The sequence below is a fragment of the Lichenostomus cassidix genome, chromosome 13 (genome assembly GCF_008360975.1).
Source record: "Lichenostomus cassidix isolate B80296 chromosome 13, HeHo_3.0, whole genome shotgun sequence".
Classification (NCBI taxonomy): Eukaryota; Metazoa; Chordata; class Aves; order Passeriformes; family Meliphagidae; genus Lichenostomus; species Lichenostomus cassidix.
The window spans coordinates 16,738,088-16,756,331 of NC_139494.1; the positions used below are offsets into that span (position 1 = coordinate 16,738,088).

The 18,244-nt window shown below is 53.2% G+C and overlaps 1 protein-coding gene across 2 annotated transcripts in view; it reads right to left on the minus strand.

The window, feature by feature from the left end:
* STK10 (serine/threonine kinase 10) overlaps window positions 1–18,244 on the minus strand; it is a 41,932-nt gene that overhangs the window by 20,464 nt on the left and 3,224 nt on the right. For both annotated transcript variants that reach the window (XM_085074013.1, XM_085074012.1), the window contains exon 2: window positions 9,132–9,296. In XM_085074013.1, coding sequence (XP_084930139.1) covers window positions 9,132–9,296 — 165 coding nt within the window. The remainder of the gene's footprint in view (window positions 1–9,131; window positions 9,297–18,244) is intronic.

The following is an 18,244-nucleotide window of genomic DNA, read 5'->3' on the forward strand; positions in this document are numbered from 1 at the left end:
CCCGGCACAGCCTGGTGCTGGCACAGAGGGGCTGGGGTGATAAGAAAAATAAATTTGATAAAGGAAACCGTGCTGCACTTGCAGGGAGAGCTGGGGGAGGAAATGCTCTCAGCTTCCCTCCTTGCCACCCAGCCCACCTGGTCCACTTTCCCTCTCTCCCCGTGTGGAGCTGGCACAAAGTTCCTGGGGGTTTGCTGCCAGCAGAAGCAGTAATTTCCATCTCAGTGCTCTCCAGGTTGGAGTAGGACATGGAAATGGAGTGAGCTGTGGCACAGGAGCAAAGGGGGATAAAAATCCCTTAGGGTGAATTCTACACAGCTGCATTTCAGCCAGCAGCCCCTGCTTTCCCACAAGGGGATCACCTGAAGGGGAACTCTGGATTGCCTGCTGCTGCAGAGAAACTCGTGGCTGGGAGGTGAGAAAGCCACCAGTGTCACCTCCCTGCAAACCCACAGGGCATGTCCCCTGCACACCCCCCAAACCCACACACACCCCCCACACACCCCCCAAACCCACACACCCCCCCACACACCCCCCAAACCCACACACCCCCCAACCTCCCTGCAAACCCACAGGGCACATCCCCTGCCTGGACAGTGTCACCTCCCTGCAAACCCACAGGGTACATCCCCTGCCTGGACCTCACCAGAGCAGCTGCAGAGCCCTTGCCCACCCTGCTGGCCCTGGCAGCAGAGCAGGGACAGGGCTGTCCCTCTGGAGAGCCCCCAGCCCCACGGGGGGAGCTTGCCAAGTGCCAGCACTGATGGAGGGGAAGGTTTTGGCCCCAAAATTTGGTGCCACCCTTCCTCTGGCAGAAAGCAGCCCCAGCCTGGTGCCTTGCCCTGCTCCTCTACCCCTGTGGAGCAAACACAGGCACCTCACACCCCGTGCAGGAGGAGCCCCACTGGGGAACAGCCCCTAACCCAAAATACATCCTGCCTTTGGCACAGACACAGCTTTTCCCTTCAGTGCAATGAGCCCAGGACAAGACTCCTGGAGGCTTCTTGAGGCTCCTGACAGCCCAGCCCAGCACCACGGCACAGGATGACTCCCCTGGCAGCACAGGGGTGCTGGGGGAGCAGCAGGAAATGGTCTAGACCTGCCCAGCACTCGGATCACCTAGGCTCCTTCCCCAGCTCAGAGCCCAGACAGTCTCCAGGGCTTTTGCTCTTGACTCAGAGGCAGAGGAGACTGAGCAAGCCCAGGAGAGGATCTTCCTGCAGCCTCAGGCTTGGCTTGAGCAATGCAGGAACTTTCCTGCCCCGTTACACTCGGAATTCCAGCTTTTCTTAGCGAGGGTCAAGAGGCACATCCTTTATCTGTGTGACATCTGAACCCAAGTGCTGGTGGCTGCAAGAGGAGGCAGGAGAAGGAACACGGGGTCAGAGCTTCCAGGAGAAGATCAGAGCCAGATCAGAACTCCCAGCAGTAGATCAGAGCCAGATCAGAGCTTTGGGGAGAAGATCAGAACTGGATCAGAACTTGCAGCAGTAGATCAGAACTGGATCAGAACTTCCAGGAGTAGATCAGAGCCAGATCAGAACTTCCAGGAGCAGATCAGAGCTGGATCAGAACTTCCAGGAGCAGATCAGAGCCAGATCAGAACTTCCAGGAGCAGATCACACCTAAATCAGACCTTCCAGGAGCAGCTCCCTCTCCCCTCCCAGCACAGAGGTGTGCAGCACCACAGGGACTGATTTTGGGGAGCACCACCTCAGCTTTCCAACACCATTAGGTGAGATCTCCTCTCTCCTTCGCCATCAGGAGCTCTGCTGCAGCAGTTCTGTCAGAACCTCCCCGTTATCTCCTCTCAGTTTGAGCTTCCCCGCTCCGACTGAAGTCCAAGGATTGAGTTTACAGTAGGGAGCAGAGGGAGGAGGTGATCACATTCCTACACCCACTTCACCCGGCGCCTTCCTCATGCCAAGGAGCTGGGAGAACAGAGTGCCAAAGGACTAGGAGAAAACAGGGAGCAGATCCTGCTGGCACTGCTCAAAACCCAGATGGGCTCATGCAGAGCAAGGCTGAGCTGCTCCTTGCTCTGTGGCAAGGCTCAAAATCCTCCCCAAGCTCATTCCCAGAGCCCCACGAGGCCAGAGCACCACCCAGACTAAAGGGGACAAGAGCCACCAGTAGCCACAAAAGCCACCAGCTCCGGCTGCAGCTGGCCTTCAGCACCCACTGCAGAGGGCACAGAACAATGCAGAAGCCACCAGAACTCTCTTGGCTGCCCCAGAGCAGCACAAATGTCAAAAGCTGGCCTGACATGGCAAGTATGCTGTAGGTGGAAGTGAAATAATTCGCTCTCTGTAAGAGAGGACTCCAAGCTTGCCAACTTTCCCTCCCGGACAACGACAGCATTCAGAGACTTTAAATATAATAAACCTTTTCTGCCCCCTTTTCTGGACAAAATGGCCTACAGAGGGAAAATATTTGAAATGAAAAATGAAAAAAAGGCTGTTGCCACAAGGGGTGGGGGGAAGAAGATGAGGGAGAGGAGACGAGGAGCACAAGGTTTGGGGAGTTTCAGAGCTGGAAAACTTCATGGAGAGCAAAGTCAACACTCCTGGCAAAGTGCAGAGCTCCCTAAGGAAACTGGGGATAAGTCCTTCACATTCAAATCACTCCAAGATAACAAAATATTTCCTCAGCCTGCCCCCCACAGTTGGCAGAAATATTCCCATCCCTTCTGCAAGTTTGGCAGAACAAACTTTGAGTTCAACCAAATTGGTTTTGATGTTGCAAAAAAGGCATCTTTTGCTGCTGGGAGGGCTGGGAGTGGGATCCCTTCTCTCACCCAGTTATCAGCATTTGGAGGCCACTGAGTTCACTTTGTTACGGGATGGGAAGCAAAACTCAAAGAATCGTTTCAAATATAAATAGCCAAAAAAAAGGAACGAGTTGCTTCTCCAGTGGGAAGATTCCCCAGCCTCGAGTGCCCCAAGTCTGTGTCAGCATCTAACACAGATGATGCATTTCAGGAGGGCAAAGCTCAGGGTGAGAGCTGGAGTTTGACCCAGGACAAGTTTCCTGAGGTCTTTTATGGAGTCAGCAGTTCCAGCACAGCCTGGCCACGAGGACAACTCAGGGAAGGGCTGGCAAAGGGCTTGACAGGTTTTCCACTAGGCATCTCCCTAGAAACAACAGTTTGAACTAACCATCCCCAGATTCCCAGCTGAGTGTTGCTGGTTAACTGTTCCATCAAGGCCTTTGAAGTCCATGGATCACTCCAGGCCACGAGGTCTGCACAGGGACATCCCTCCCTCCCTCCAAATGACAACTTTCAGGCTATGATCTGAAATAAAATAAAGTTTAAACCTGCAAGCTATCCCTCGTTGCAGGGCCTAGGCTGGAGCTGGGTTTCAAGGCACTGTCTCCTATCCAGGGGGAGTTCATAAATATTCCTTTCTATGCAAAACATTGCTCCTTAGCATTCCCTTGGAGATCCAGCCAAGTGGGAACGTGGCTCATTGCAATTCAGTCCTAAACAAAGTTTTCCAGTGCTTTGAAAACTGATTTGCCTACGAGGCTTCTTGTCTGCTCTGCTTTTCTTTCCATGAAACTCTGGCCTCGTGTTGTAACCCTGCACTGGGATTCAGCACACAAAACTTATTCCCAAGTGCCATTTTGCCCCCTGGGCAAACTTTAGGCAAATCCCTGTCTGTTCCTCCACTCTCAGAGCCAGGATAATGACACCTGGTCTTTTCTAAAGCATTGCAGGGTGTTCAGATGACAAGGCTGGGCAATCACAAGGAATTGTTCCGGCTTCAATAAGCTCTTCATGCAACGTTATCCTGTGCAAAGGGTGGCAGACAAAGGTTTCTGTTCTGCTCTGGGTTGTGTTGGTACCTGCAGGAGCACTGCTGGACTCAGCTGGGCTCTGGTGATTTGCCTGATACATAAATCATTTGCTGGTGGTTGCTAAAAATCGTTGGGTTTCCATGTGTTTTAAGGGAAAACCCCCAGTTTTGCTCAGAATAGGATTGACTTACCAAAAGTCTGAAATGCTAAAGCTCATGTCCACAGCGTGGAGGGAGTTTGCCCAGATTTCCAGCAGAAGGCTTAGACCTCCAGCTCTTTGGGAATGGCCAGGCAGAGAGAAGCCTCCCTGCTCCACAGGCAGGGTGGCAGGGAGAGGAGGGAGGATAATTCCACCCAAATATCTGACCCACAGCCTCCCAGCTGGCAAAGACAGCCCCAGCGTCAGACCCACTCCATCACTGATGCTACTCTAAACAGCAAACTGCTGACCCTGGGAACCCAGGCAAGGGTCAAACAACCACTTGGCTCCATCACTTTTTCCACTCTCCAGCCCTGGCCAAGATGAGGAGCTGCCCCTCAGGACAGGGAGAGGACTCTGTGCTCTCCCTGCCTCATTCCCAGCGCCAAGCAATGCCCCATCCTGCTATCTGCCCACACCTGCTGCTCTCCCACCCACCCTGCTGCACTTCCTGGGGGTGTTTTGCACTTCTGCCCGAATTCTGGACTGGTAGGAATTTAGAAACCGGTCCAGCCAACCCCACCCCCACGCTGGTTTTCCCAGCAGGGCTCATCCTGCAGCAGCTCCCAAAATTCCGGAGCTCAGCCCAGAGCCCTGCGTGTCCCAGAGCACAGCCAGATCTGGGAGAGATTGGGATTTCTGTTCCTGCAGCTGGGGCAAGGAGGAAGAGGAAGGGTTGATGCTCCTCTAGGATGTTTAACAAGGTTTGGTGAGCTGTTTAACAAGGTTTGGGATCACTTGGTTTTCCTGGGTTTTCCCTCTTCGCGTTGGACTCCCGCGAGCTGCAAACAGCAAAGTTCAAGAACTTCTGGGGGAAGTTTGGTACAAAGCTGCAGGAGCAGGAGGCCAAGGAGGAAGGGCCAGTTTGTACTGCAGCTCTACTGCCAAGTGGAGTTTTAAAGGGACACAAAGAGCCCTGGGATTCCTCAGGGACAGAGGGCTGGGAGCTTGCTCTGCTCCAGAGCTCACACAAACAGATCCCCACGGGCAGCCAGCCAGGCTCAGGCTGCTCACCCTGCAAGACATCCCTGCAAGTTGGGATAGCCTCCCTCTGCTAAGGAAAACTGTGGGCAACCCGATCCTGCTATCAGCTCCCTGTGCTGTTTGTTTGAAAGAAAAGGTATTTCCAAGCTCACAGAATGAAAAGCTGCAGATGCTTTCCATAGCCCAGCAGTGGAGTGCAGGGGATAATGAACACTCCTTTATGCTACAGGATTTTCAAGAATGCCCAAATCTCCAGTCAACATCCATATCAAAGGGGGAGAGATCCCAAAAGGCCCTGGCTGAACAGGTCAGGGCTTGCCCACAGCAAATGCAAAGGGTTTTTTTTTTGAGGGAGTACAAAGAGCAGCACGGAGCTGGAATCTGTGCCAGCTGCAGGAGCTCTGTACCCACACAGTGCTGAGGAGAAAAAAACCCTAAGCTGATTAAATCAACCATTCCCCAGATGGCCCAGCCAGGCAGGGTTACCTGCCCGGTGCAGCCATCCCTGCTTTCATCTCCAGGAAATGGCTGTTTAATCCAAAACCCTGAAAAGGAGAAAAGGAGGGAGGGGGAGAGAATTCCTCGCTGGAAAAGTTGTCCCACCATGGGCAGAGTCCTGCAATTCAACCCCTGGGACCAAATTATATTTTAATTAATTTCTAGAGAGCCCAGCAGACTCGGTGCTCGAGCATCTCCTGGGTTTTCCTGCCCTGCTGCCATCCTGTTGGGATGTCTGGGCACAGCCCAGAGGTTTCCTGCAGGAAAGTTCAAGTTCTTCACACCAAACTAAACTCTCCTCCCTGCTCTCCTTATCGCTGCTCTGTCCGCGGGAGGAGACACTGGGAACAGCAGAGGTATTCAGCAGCAGCAGCAGATCAAAAGTTCCTCCCTTCCTCTGAGGCCTCAGGCTTTTTTTTTTTTTTGTTGTTGTTGTTTTGGAAGGGGAAAAAGAAACCCCAAACATGCAGCCCTCGAGAGGGACACCAAAACACAAGAGCTGTTGTTTTTCTTTCCCACGTTGTAACAATTATCAGTGGAAATTCTGTTCAAAGCAAGCAGATCCCATTCCAGTCCCATTCCTCAGTCACAAACAGCTTTGAAAAGTCCATTTTTAAAGCTGTGCTATACTGGGTGAGGGGGATTTGCTTCTGAGTTTCCAAATCCTGCATGACACTCCAGGAAAAGAGACTTTCAGATGTGTCCCAGCCACAAGGACTCAAACCAAACTCTTTTTTTTTAAAAAAAAAAACCATGAGATTCTCAGCTTTCATTCAGTGCCCCCATTTCCAGCAGCCTGGATTTATGCAAAAGAACACGAAATGCCACGGGGCTTGTAATAAAAATAAAATAAAATCCTGCAAGCTCCCAGCAGGGCAGTTTTGCAGCTTCCCTGGGCTGTTTGCAACCAGCACAAGACTCTGTCCTCTGCCACGAGCAGAGAAAAGGAGATGGAGGGGATGCAATGAGCTAGGAGCTGCTGGCAGGGCACAGCCTCTCTGCAGAGGGTTTAATGCCGACAAAGTTCATGCTGGATGTTGTTCTCCCATCAGTTTTATTCCTGGGGATTCCCTGGGGTCCTCCCAGCCTTTTCCTGCTGCTCACAGAGGGCTCTGCTCCATCTCTCCATCCCTGGGGTTCTCCTCCCTCAGCTGGATGCCAATCAGGTATAAAACCCAGAGGAATTTGCTGGTTTATGCTCTTCTTCCAGCGCTGTGGATTTCAGAGCAGCTGCTGCAGGATGAGCCACTTCCCCTCGCATGGAAAGGGTTTTTTTGCTCCACAAATATTTCATTTTTCCTCTCGGCCGCTGGAGCACAAAGCCAGAGCCAGCCAGGGGATCTGACACAGCTCAGGGGGACAGGGAGGCCTCAGCAGCCACCACCAGGTTTCCTCACACATTTTCCTTGTTAAATCCAGGAAAGAACAGCCAGACTGATTCAGGAAGAGCCCAGCTCGGGCTGAGCCTGCTGGTGGCTCTGAGCTGTAAATTATTCAAGAGCCATCCAGGAGGTTGGGCACATCTGGGCCTCTTCCCTGGGAATATTCTCTTTCCATGCTGCGCTGGGAGGGCAAGGAAACCACAGTGGATTGCTGACCAGACAGGAACCCCCAGAAATTACAGCCTCTCAGAGCCAAGAGCACAGAGAAATCCAGGCACCCACCATGCAAATGATCCAGGAAAATGCTGCTTCAAAGCTGCACAGACAGAGCTGGGGGTGGGATGAGGGCAGGACAACAAAAGCTGGTGTTTGGATTTGGATGCAAATCCTCCCCAGCAGCACTGGTCACCGAGAAGAGGAAGCTTTTGACTTTAGGGAGAAGCTGGTGGGGACTAAAAACCTTGCAGAAGCAAACCAGCCTGGTTTATTGACTCCCCTGCAAGCCAGGAGAACAGTGGAGCATTAATAAAAGCAGCCTGAGCAACGAGATGCTAATTCTGCTGCAATAATGGGAGAAAGAGAAGGATCCTGCTGCCAGAACAATGGCTGGGGCTGTAAAGTGAATTTGAGAGAATCCCAGCTCCTCGTGGGAGAGCCCCAGACAGGAGGCTCTTGTTGCAGAGTTAATTTTAGCAGGTCAGCATCGCTGGACATGACAAAGGCAGAGCTGAGGAGCTCTGCAGTGCATTTTCCCTCCAGGAAGGAAGGAAGGAAGGAAGGAAGGCAAAGCTTCCTACGGCAGGGAGGAGGTGGGAGGGGAAAGGGGAGGGGGATGATATTTGAGAGGAGTATAAAATATCCTCTCAAATATCTTTTTGACCTCGGGGAAGGTGCAGAGCAGGAGGTGAAACCAAGAGAACAGGGTGGGAGATAAAGCAGCCTCATCTCCCCCCAGCCCAGGGTGTGTTTGCCTCTTTATTTTTGCCTCTTTACTTTTGCCTTTTTCACAGATTAGTCCTGCTGCCACTGCAATCCATCCAAATCCTGAGTTTCTTTCCCAGCAGGGATGTTTGCCCTTCCCATCCTCAGCAGGGTACAGATTTACTTTGCTCTTCAGCATACCCAGGGCTCAGAATCCACCCAAAACACCAAGTGGACAGCTCAGCTCCCTTGAGACCAGAAAACACAGCAGGAACTCTCCAGCCCTCCAAGCTGGAAATCAGGGCTTTATCCATGGGTTTTTCAATAAGAAGGCAAGTGCTGACATTGCCAAATCAGCTGAATCAGCTCCATAAATCATCCCTCTCCTGCATTTCTCAACGGAGGAATGAACCAGACAGGAGTGTGTGATCCCAGCTCAGCTCTGACAGCTCAGCTCACACAAATTCCACTCCCAAAAGCTGAGATCTCTTCTGTAACTCTGTTAGATTTACTCAGGGGAGCCACCAAGGTATCTGAGACATTAAAAACAGGAAGGAAGAAGCACCAGAGCTGCTGAATGTTCCCTTTACCAATCTCCCAGCTGCCTGCAGGTAAAGGAGGAGCACATGAACTGGCTGAGATGGGATTGGAAATCCTCCTGTTCACCTCATTTCCACCATCCTGACCCAGGCACAGAGTGATGTGAGCATCCAGGGCTTCATTCCCTCTCCACCCCCTGCACCCTTCCATGGCAGAGCACAGCAAGGTGCCTTTCCACGCTCAGCTTCCTCTGCTGCCAGGAAACAGAGAAAACAGCAGGCAGGGGAAATAAAAAAAACATATAAATACCTGCCAGGCTTGGGGAGAGAGCTGCAGGAACCTGCTGGTCCAGCCCCTGCACCAACCCACTCAGTTTTATGTCCCTGCAGCTCCACAGCCATGGGAAATGCAGCTCTGGCTGTCGGGTTCCTCTGCATTACAGATGCTGAGCCACACATCAGAAAATTGCTTGGAAGAGTCACCCTGCCAGCTGATGTTTGAAAAGAGGAGCTTTAAGAGAGAGGAGAACTTCTTGGTGATGCATTTTTTGCCTTTACAAGCCCTAAATGGTGAAAACACAACCCTGTGAAGATCCCTTGGGTTTTTACAAGCAGCTCGAGACAGAAGAGAGTTTGCTCATCACAGGCAGCAGGGAAAGTCCAGAGATCACCCAGAGAGCAGAGCACAGCCTGACTGAGTCATTTCTGATGTTCAAGCAGCTCCAGAGGCTTTGCTTCACCAGAATTTAGCCACTTCCCCTGAGCAGGGTGAGCAGTGTCACTGTCACACGAGGTGACAGCCCTTACCCACAGCTTGCCCTCCCAGTAGAAGGCTCCCAGCAGCCTGACGATGTGGGGATGGTCACACGTGGCCAGGATCTCGATCTCCACCATGTAATCCTCCAGCTCATCCTCACTCTTGGTCTCGATGACTTTGGCAGCAGCCAAGGCTCCTGTTTCCTTGTTCTTGGCCTGCAAGGCAAAACCAGGGTGAGTCCAGGGGAGCACAAAAATCCTGCTGCTCCAATTCCTGCCCCTGTTATTTGATTAGTTATTTAACTAATAACACCACAAGGGAAACTTGCAGGTGCATTTCTGCTTCCTAAAGCTGCCCACAGCTTTGCAGAGCTGCTGGATCCTCCTTCCTCCCTCCCTCCAGGCTCCAGAGCCCACACCACTTCCCAGCGTGGGGAGACACAGACTTTTAGGGAAGGAGGTGTAGCCTGTTGTTTGTAGCATGGGGGAAAAAAAGGAATTGAGGAAACCTCAAAGTATAGCAGCTCTCTGATGATATCATAGGTGAATTCCTGGAAATCCTGAGCATGCAGATAATCTGAGAGTGGAGCCAGGGGGTCAGGCTGTGCTCCAGGGAACAGGGAGAGGAGGAGAGGGAACAGCCTCAGGCTGGGCCAGGGGAGGCTCAGCTTGGCCAGCAGCAGGAATTTCCCCATGGAAAGGGTGCTCAGGCCTTGGCAGGAGCTGCCCAGGGAGGTTTGGAGTGCTCATCCCTGGAGGTGGCACTGAGTGCTCTGGGCTGGGGACAAGGTGGGGATCAAGCCCAGGCGGGACTCAGTGACATTGAAAGTCTTTTCCAGCCTCAAGGATTCTGTGATTCTGTAAAATCCCCAGGCTGGCTGCACCAGGAGATGTGTCACACGTGGCAGAGGGGTGAGACAGGAGCTGCTGACTCAGGAGCATCCCAGCAGCTCTTTGAGTCAGCAGATCCAGGCACAGAAATCCCTCCAGCTCACCCAGCACTCCCCACTGACACAACTCCAGCTCTTCCCTCATTTTCCTTCCATCACCCCACCCCAGGGAAACAATCCCACTGAGGATGGAATCCCTGGAGGAGCCAGCCAAGCTCTGCTTGTGACCTTTCCTGCCGCTCTCCACTTCACAGCTCCGTGTTTGGAAAACCTTTTGGGGAGCTTACAGGAGGATTAATTCCTGCTGTAAACACCACAAACCCCTCTGAACAGCTTGAGGGACACTATAACCGAGGGACAGGCTGGGCAGGGAGGAAGGAATATTGGGAAAACCATACAAAAAAGGGAGGAAAATGAGGGATCCAAGTCTCTGCTGGGTTTTGGAGTCTTGCTGCACTCCAGGAGCTGGCAGGGCCAGCCATGTCCTTACCACAGGGGACAAATTTCAGGAGAAATTCGGGGTTTCTTTAGCTCAGGGTGGTTGTGTTTTTACCAAGCTGCCACCAGATGCTCTCACAGAGAGAGCAGGGCAGGGGGAGATGTGGAAGGAGCCCAGGGAAAAGCACAGCCCTTCCCAGCAAGGTGCCCCACGGTGTTTGCTCTGCTCTTACCCTGCCGGCAGAGCTGCAGGGAGGGGAAGTCAATATTGTGACAAGAGGTGGGGCTTCCCTTGGAGGTTTGCTTCCCACCGGGGGCCCTGCAGGATGCTGGGGCCCTGCAGGCACCTGGAGAAGCCCAGGAGCAGAGCAGGGAGCTGGGCTGGGCTCAGGGTGTGCAAAGCAGGCTGCAGATTGGGGTGGGAGAGTGACCATAGCCTAGTGACCCCAGTGACCCCAGTGACACCAGTGACACCAGTGACCCCAGTGACCCCAGTGACAGTCCCTGCTCAGCCTCAAAAGGTGTCCAGAACAGCCACCTCTGCATTTCTCCACCCCACTGAGCTGTCCTGAGCAAGTGTTCTCCCCTCCTTCCCCATCTCCTCATCCCTGAGCTCCAGAGGGACCCTGTGAGCTGCAGAGGGGCAGCAGCACCTCACCACCCCATGTCCCTTGTCCCCCCAGCTGGCACAGGGAGGTCACACTGCCAGCAGGAGTGAGAGCAGCATCTCCAAGGAGAGATCAGCTCAGGACATCAGCAGCTCCTGATGCAACATTTTGGGGTCATTGAGCCCACCTGGGCAGTGTGGCACAGGGATGGTGTGGGCATGAGCCCCGAAAATGTCACTGCTGCCACCTCCCAGAGGGGACCAAACTGAGCCTCAGGATGGCAGAAGAAGCTGAGGCAGGGAGGAGATCTGAGATCATGAGGTGAGCAGGAGATTTTGGGAAATGATCTCCCTGCAGTGTAGAGCAGACTCTGTTTGCCCCACATGGCAGCCTTTGGAGGACCAGCACTGGCACAGGGTGACATCTCATCCCTCCCCGAGGTGTCCCTGCCCCTCTGAGCCCAAATTCCTGCTGTCCTGCTCCTCCACCAGCCAGAGGGAGATGCACAGTGCATCTTCAACTGAGCTCAGCCAGTCCCATTCGTCATTTCCCAAAGTTCTGGAAATCCAAGGATCTCCTGCCCATTTCTCCACCTTCCCTGTGTCTCCATCTCACCCCCAGCCCTGACACCAGCCTGGGAGATCCCTAGGAACTGTTTCATGCCAGTCTGCTCTGGCTGGTCAGCCTAAAGACCATCCAGCTCCATCTTTTAGCTCCTCCACTGCTGGACATTTCAACCCCACAGATAATTTGTCCTTGGGGTGCTAATGAGCACCAAAAATAAAATAAAATCAGAGCAGACAGCATGGAGGTGCTGCTGAGCTCCAGGGGGATTCATTACAGCCATTTAAACCCCAAAAAAACCCCTCGTGGCCACCAGCAGCCCCTGGGCAAGTCAACGGTGACAGGTCTGTGCAGGAGCAGGGCTGGAACGTGCATTCCACAAATGTCACATAAAAGTTACTCAGTAATCCAGAGAGCCATGCCAGGAGGCAGGAGGGAAACAACCCACAGGATCTTCCTGGAGAGCTCTGGAGCAGAGCGAGTGCTGAATTGCTATTGCCAACCACCAGGTAATTGGGAATTTGAGAGAATCCAATTTCCAGGAATGGCAGGAAATCAGAGATGGGCAGGATTGCTGCTAGGGGGCAGAGAGAGGGAAAGCACTGCTGGGTTGGTGGATGTGGGGGTGAGAGGTGCCTGTTCAGGTGACAGCAGTGGCTGTTTGGCCTTTGCCTGTGACTCACCCCGCAGCTATTGTGCAAGCCAGCTGGTGACAAACACAGCAGCTATTTTAAGCCCTGCAAGAGCACATTAGCGGAAGGCTGGATGGTTCAGCACGGCCAGTTTCTAGGTGAGGCAGAGGAAAGCCCTGCCTGAACTCTGGCTGGCACAGAAAGGAGAAGTGAGAGCACCCCAGCTGCTCCAGCTCTGCTCCTTTGCACCCACACCTTCCCAAGCTGAGGGATGATCCCTTACAGTGCCACCGTATTTTGGGGTGAGATCTTCTTCCCATCCCTGCCAGGAGAGCTGATGGTTGAGATTTCACTGAATTAGAGCCCCAGGAGCAAAGCCTGGAGCTCTCAGTGATGCTGTATTTGGGGGGGATGACAGCAGCCCCACCCCAGCCTGTGTGGGTTCAGCTGCTCCCTCGCACATTTCTCAGGGCTTACACAATGATTAATTACCTCCTGATCAACCTGGGTCAATAAACAAGCACGGGATAGCCAGGCTTGACTCAGAGCTCCTGGTGGTGGTAAAGAATCAGTGGGAGATGGAATGGAGACTCCTCCCCTGTGGGAAAGTTGGTCAGCCTGGAGGAGAAAAGGCTGTGTGGAGATCTCACAGCATCTTGCAGGGTCTGAAGGAGCTCCAAGGAAACTGGAGAGGGAATTTCATCAGGAACTGGGGGGACAGGGCAAGGGGAATGGGTTTACATTGACAGAGGAGGATTAGATGGGATATTGGAAGGAAATTGTTCCCAGAGAAGCTGTGCTGCCCCTGGATCCCTGGCAGTGTCCAAGGGCAGGTTGGACAGGGCTTGGAGCAACCTGGGACAGTGGAAAGTGTCCCTGAACATGGCAGAGGTGACACTGGACGAGCTTTAATGTCCTTTCTACCCCAAATCATTCCATGACTTCCAAGCCTAACAAGTCCCCTCGAGCCACTTCAGCTCATCACCCTAAATAAAGCCTGTTTGGGGTTTTGTCTGAAATGCTGGCTTCAGGCCTTGGTGTCCCCAAGCAGAGCGGCTGGTGACACAGGGGCACAGCACAGCCCTGGTGCCACATCCCCCGGGTGGGACAGAGCTCTGCCTGCACCAGCTCTGCTGCTCTGGCAACACTTCAGCAAGAGGGGAAGTGGCTTGTGAAACACCACGAACCCGTTGGTTAAAAAAAAAAAAACAAAGAAAAAGCAGAAATGCCATCCTTTGGTTTGACAAGCTAAAGGCAGGGAAATCAGCCCCAGCAGAGAGCTCAGCTCCAGCCAAGGCTGTCTGTGCAGAGCTGGAAACACAAGTGTCACCAAGGCAAAGCACAAACACCTCTTCTGGCCTGAAAAGCTCAGCAAAGTGGGGCAGAGATGGCAAAACCCGAGAGCAGCAGAGCTCCACGTGGTGTTTCAGACCTTGCACCCAAACAACCACAGAAACACAGAACAGCAGGAGGCTTTGGGGTGTTTTGCTCTGTTTTAATCGCCCACAGAAACCAGGCACACCTCGTGGCTCTGGGCTGAGAGAGACAAACAAACAGGCAAGGTTTGAGGAGGGGAAAGTTCCACGCTGACCCAACATCTTCAGCCTAAAACCTGAAAGCACCAAACATCCTTCAGATCACCCTGGAAGAGCACGGAGCTCCAAGTGAGCATTCCTGGCTCGGTCATTATTCAGCCACAACAGCGAAAAAATAAAAAAAAATAGAGGGGGAAAAAAAGCCATTCAGCCAGTTCTGAGTTTCCTGGCAACTTCCTGCAACAAACGTGGTGCAGGAGGGCTGTGGGAGCAGGGAGTGAATGGCTGTGACACCAGGAGGCAGGGAATGGGCTGAGGCTGGCAGGGCAGGCTGGCAGCTCTGTCACACTGGGCTGGAAATCATCAGCTGAGCAAGGCCCTGGTGGGAGAGTAAAGATCTGCTGAGCTTTTCCCTATCTGCAGAGCCCAGGGCTGAATTGGGACCCAGCAGTCAGCCTGAGAGGGGCAGGAGCAGCACAGGGGGGCAGCAGATCTGAGTGCTGGGGAGAGCCAACAGCAGCTGGCTCTGCTGGGCACAGCCTCTGCCACCCCCAAATCCCACATGGATTTCCAGCTGGCACTGCTAGGCACAGCCTCCTCCTCTCCCTCTGCCACCCCAAAAATCCCACATGGATTTCCAGCTGGCACTGCTGGGCACAGCCTCTGCCGCCCCCAAATCCCATATGGATTTCCAGCTGCTCTGCTGGGCACAACCTCCTCCTCTGCCACCCCCAAATCCTACATGGATTTCCAGCTGGTCCTGCTGGGCACAGCCTTCTCTGCCACCTCCCAAATACCTCACAAATTTCCAGTTGGCACTGCTGGGCACAGCCTCCTCCACTGCCTCTGCCACCCCAAAAATCCCACATGGATTTTCAGATGGCACTGCTGGGCACAATCTCCTCCTCTCCCTCTGCCACCCCAAAAATCCCTCACGGATTTTGGCTGAGCAAACAAGGCCAGGAGCCTTGGGAACACTGAGCCCAGGGGGTGAGGGATGTCAGGAAGGTTTCTCTGAGCTGGCTGGGAAGGGCAGACACTGGGGAGGTGGCACTGAGGTGCTTTTCTCCAGCCAGGAGGCAGAGAGTGCAGCTCCAGCAGGAACTGTGCCAGGGCTCTGCTCCGTGCCAGGGACACTCTGCCCCTTCCAGCCCCACTCCTGGGGTGGCACAGCCAGATACTCCTCTTGCAGGGAGCTGCTTCTCCCTGTGCTGTGGGAGCAGAGTGTGCCTTTGCTCTTCTTGCTGACTCCCTTTTCCCTCAGGATTCAGGCCAGGCCAGGCTGGCAGTGCCAGCAGCTGGGGGGACAGATGGGGGGACAGCACTGCCACCCCCACAGCCCTTGGGGACCCACTGGGGGCTCAAACTGAGACTCAGGGGGAAAACCCCACATTTACAGACAGCAGCACCCCAATAATGAGAAAAATAATAATTTTTCCAAGGAAACTGGACTCTCAGAAGGAAAAAAACATTTAAAAATAACGAGATGTGCTGGGGAAGGGTTTTTCTGAGGAGCAACAAGTGCCACGTGCTCGAGGGTGGAAGGCTCAAGGCCTTCAGCTCTGCCCACAGCTCCTGCTGGCAGCAGCTCTGCCGAGATCTGGGCTGTGCCACTGAAGTCATGATCCAAATATTTGGGCCATGGCGAGCTGTCCCTGTGCCCTGTCCCATCGATACAGCTGCAGAGGGGATGGAGCATCCCACGCTTCTGTGAGCTGAAACAACACCAAGGTTAAAGTTCAGCCAGGATTAACACTGTTAAACCTTCCTATTCCTCCTCTTTCCCAAGCTAAAGCATTTTAAGGAAACTCTCCAGCTATTCTAGAGAACAAGAGCACGATTTGATCCAACAGCTGGGGGTGGTTTTTGTGGCCAATCAGCTCCAACTTGCCCTCGCTTTGCTTTTCCTTCCTTTTTCTCTTTCAAAGTGAACTCAGCAGATTAACATCTCTCTGTGACACCATTTCCAGGAATTACAAGTTAGGTCACAGAATCACAGAACAGTTTGGGCTGCAAGGGACCTTAAAGCTCATTCTGTTGCCATGGGCAGGGACACCTTCCACCGTCCCAGGGACACCTTCCACCATCCCAGGGACACCTTCCACCATCCCAGGGACACCTTCCACCACCCCAGGGACACCTTCCACCATCCCAGGCTGCTCCAAGCCCTGTCCAACCTGCCCTTGGACACTTCCAGGGATCCAGAATTCTATTCCAGGGTCTCCCCACCCTCACAGGGAAGGATTTTTCCCAACATCCCATCTAAATCTACTCCTTCATGAATCAACTCAACAAGAGCTGAGCCTGAATCACCTGAGCCAAGCGAGGCAAACCCGAGTGGTGCAGGCTGAGGGCTGTGAGTGACAGGGACACTGGAGTGACAGGGCCACTCGTGCCCACAAACAGCCCCGTTGCTGCGAGGCAGCTGCACAACACCCAACAATCAGCCTCTTATTATCCCCGTTTCAAAGCGGCGTTTCTGCTGGGCGGCGTTGCGCAGCCCCGAGAGCAGCCCAGCGCATCAGATAACCCAAATTCGCCTCTCTCAGAGCCTCCCGGAGGAGAGAGGAGAGCAACACCACAAAAGCCACGCCGGTGACTCGCTGTGGCCGCGGGGCTCAGCGGGATGGAGCTGTCAGGAGGCGATTTGCACTGAAAAACTCCTGTTCCCAGCGCGGGGGGCTGCGGGCAGCCTGTCCCCACCCTGCCTTATCGGGGAGCCACTGTCCCCATCAGCAGGCACTGGGGAGGGCAGATAGTGCCGCACAGGAGGGACGAGAAGAGCCAAACAATTCCCCCACGAGAAAGGCAGCAAAGTCCCTGGCTGTGTTCCAGCAGCCCGAGGATCCTCTGCCAGCGTGGGAGCTCTCCGTGCCCGCTGGAGCCCGCGGGCATCTCTGCCTGCTGGCATCAGTGCAGCTCCTGCCAGGGCAGAGCAGGAAATCCTGCGTTTTGCAGGGGTTTGCAGTGGTTTTAGGCACCCAGAAGTGCTGGTTTCACTCTGAGCATCCTTCACTCTGAGAGCAGCACAGCCACTGCCACTTGTCCCAAACCATGCCAGCTCTGAAGCCATAACACAGATCCTCAATTTATGAATTGCACCTTGGGTGTTCTTCCCAGAAAAAAATCACTGCTTTTCTTTCCAGGCAGCTTGGGAAGGGTGGGATTTAAGAATTTTTCGAGGCCCCCCCAAGCCTGAGTGGTCACAGAGTGACCCCAATTTCAGATTCTCCATGTAATGAGAACCAAGCTGGGTCACCTGCAGGATGTCACCGTGTCCCCATTGCACCCCTCACCTCGCCAGAACCGAGACAGTCACCGAATGAGAACTAGAAAGAAACAGTTCCTCCCCACCCCCTCCCACTTTTCAGCTTCATTACTCTCTGCTTCACTGGTTCCTCATGCTGTCAGGTCCTCTCTTGATGAAAAAAGGCTTTCTATAAAACCAGGGAAGTCCCAGCAGTTTCTGCTGGCTGCAGGTTTCTTTAGGTCTGCTGTGTACCACCCGAACTCCACTATAAATCCCATTATTTTTAATTAATATCTATTTTAATGAAGCCTGTCCTACTTTTGTAAGCACTGTGTGGAGGCAGCTCAGCTTTGCTCAGCTGAGAGCAGGGGAACTCAGGACACAACTCCATTCAGGGCAGGAATATCCCAAATATCCCAAAGATCCAAACCCTCCTTCCTCCTGCTCACACCTGGCCTCATAAAAACCTCACCCTACTCAACCCAGCCCGTTTTTCCATCTCTCCACACCTCAGTTTCCCCCCCGGAGCACAAAGGGGTGACAGAGCTGACAGCACGTGGCACACGGGGCAGGATGCAGGCACAGGATTCTGTCACCTCCCCTCTCTTCCGGGTGGAGAAAAGGGGCGGAAAGCAGGCAGGAACTTCACTCGAACATCCTGAAAATGTCAGGGCTGGGCAAACACTCAGGGCTGCTCCCAGCGAGGGCTTTAGTGGGGAGAGATTTTTAGGGTGATTTCAAGAGAATGGTTCAAATCGTTCAATTTTGACCACCTCTGTTCTCCTGGAGCACAAAGGGATTGTTTAGCTGATTTTTTTGGTGGGTTATTCTGAAGTTTTTGGTGGGTTATTCTGCAGTTTTTGGTGGGTTATTCTGCAGTTTTTGGTGGGTTATTCTGCAGTTTTTGGTGGGTTATTCTGCAGTTTTTGGTGGGTTATTCTGCAGTTTTTGGTGGGTTATTCTGCAGTTTTTGGTGGGTTATTCTGCAGTTTTTGGTGGGTTATTCTGCAGTTTTTGGTGGGTTATTCTGCAGTTTTTGGGTGGGTTATTCAGCTGGTTTTTTGGCAGCTGAGCAGGACGAGAGAGCAAACCCCTTCTTTCACATCCCATCTCATACTGATCCCCACCCAGGATGAGGTGATATAGAAAAACTCCAAATTTAGAGTTATATATCTCCAGATATAGAGTTAAATAGCTCCAGATATAGAAAGACAAAGGAAGGCAACAACAACCAAAAAAACCTGAGA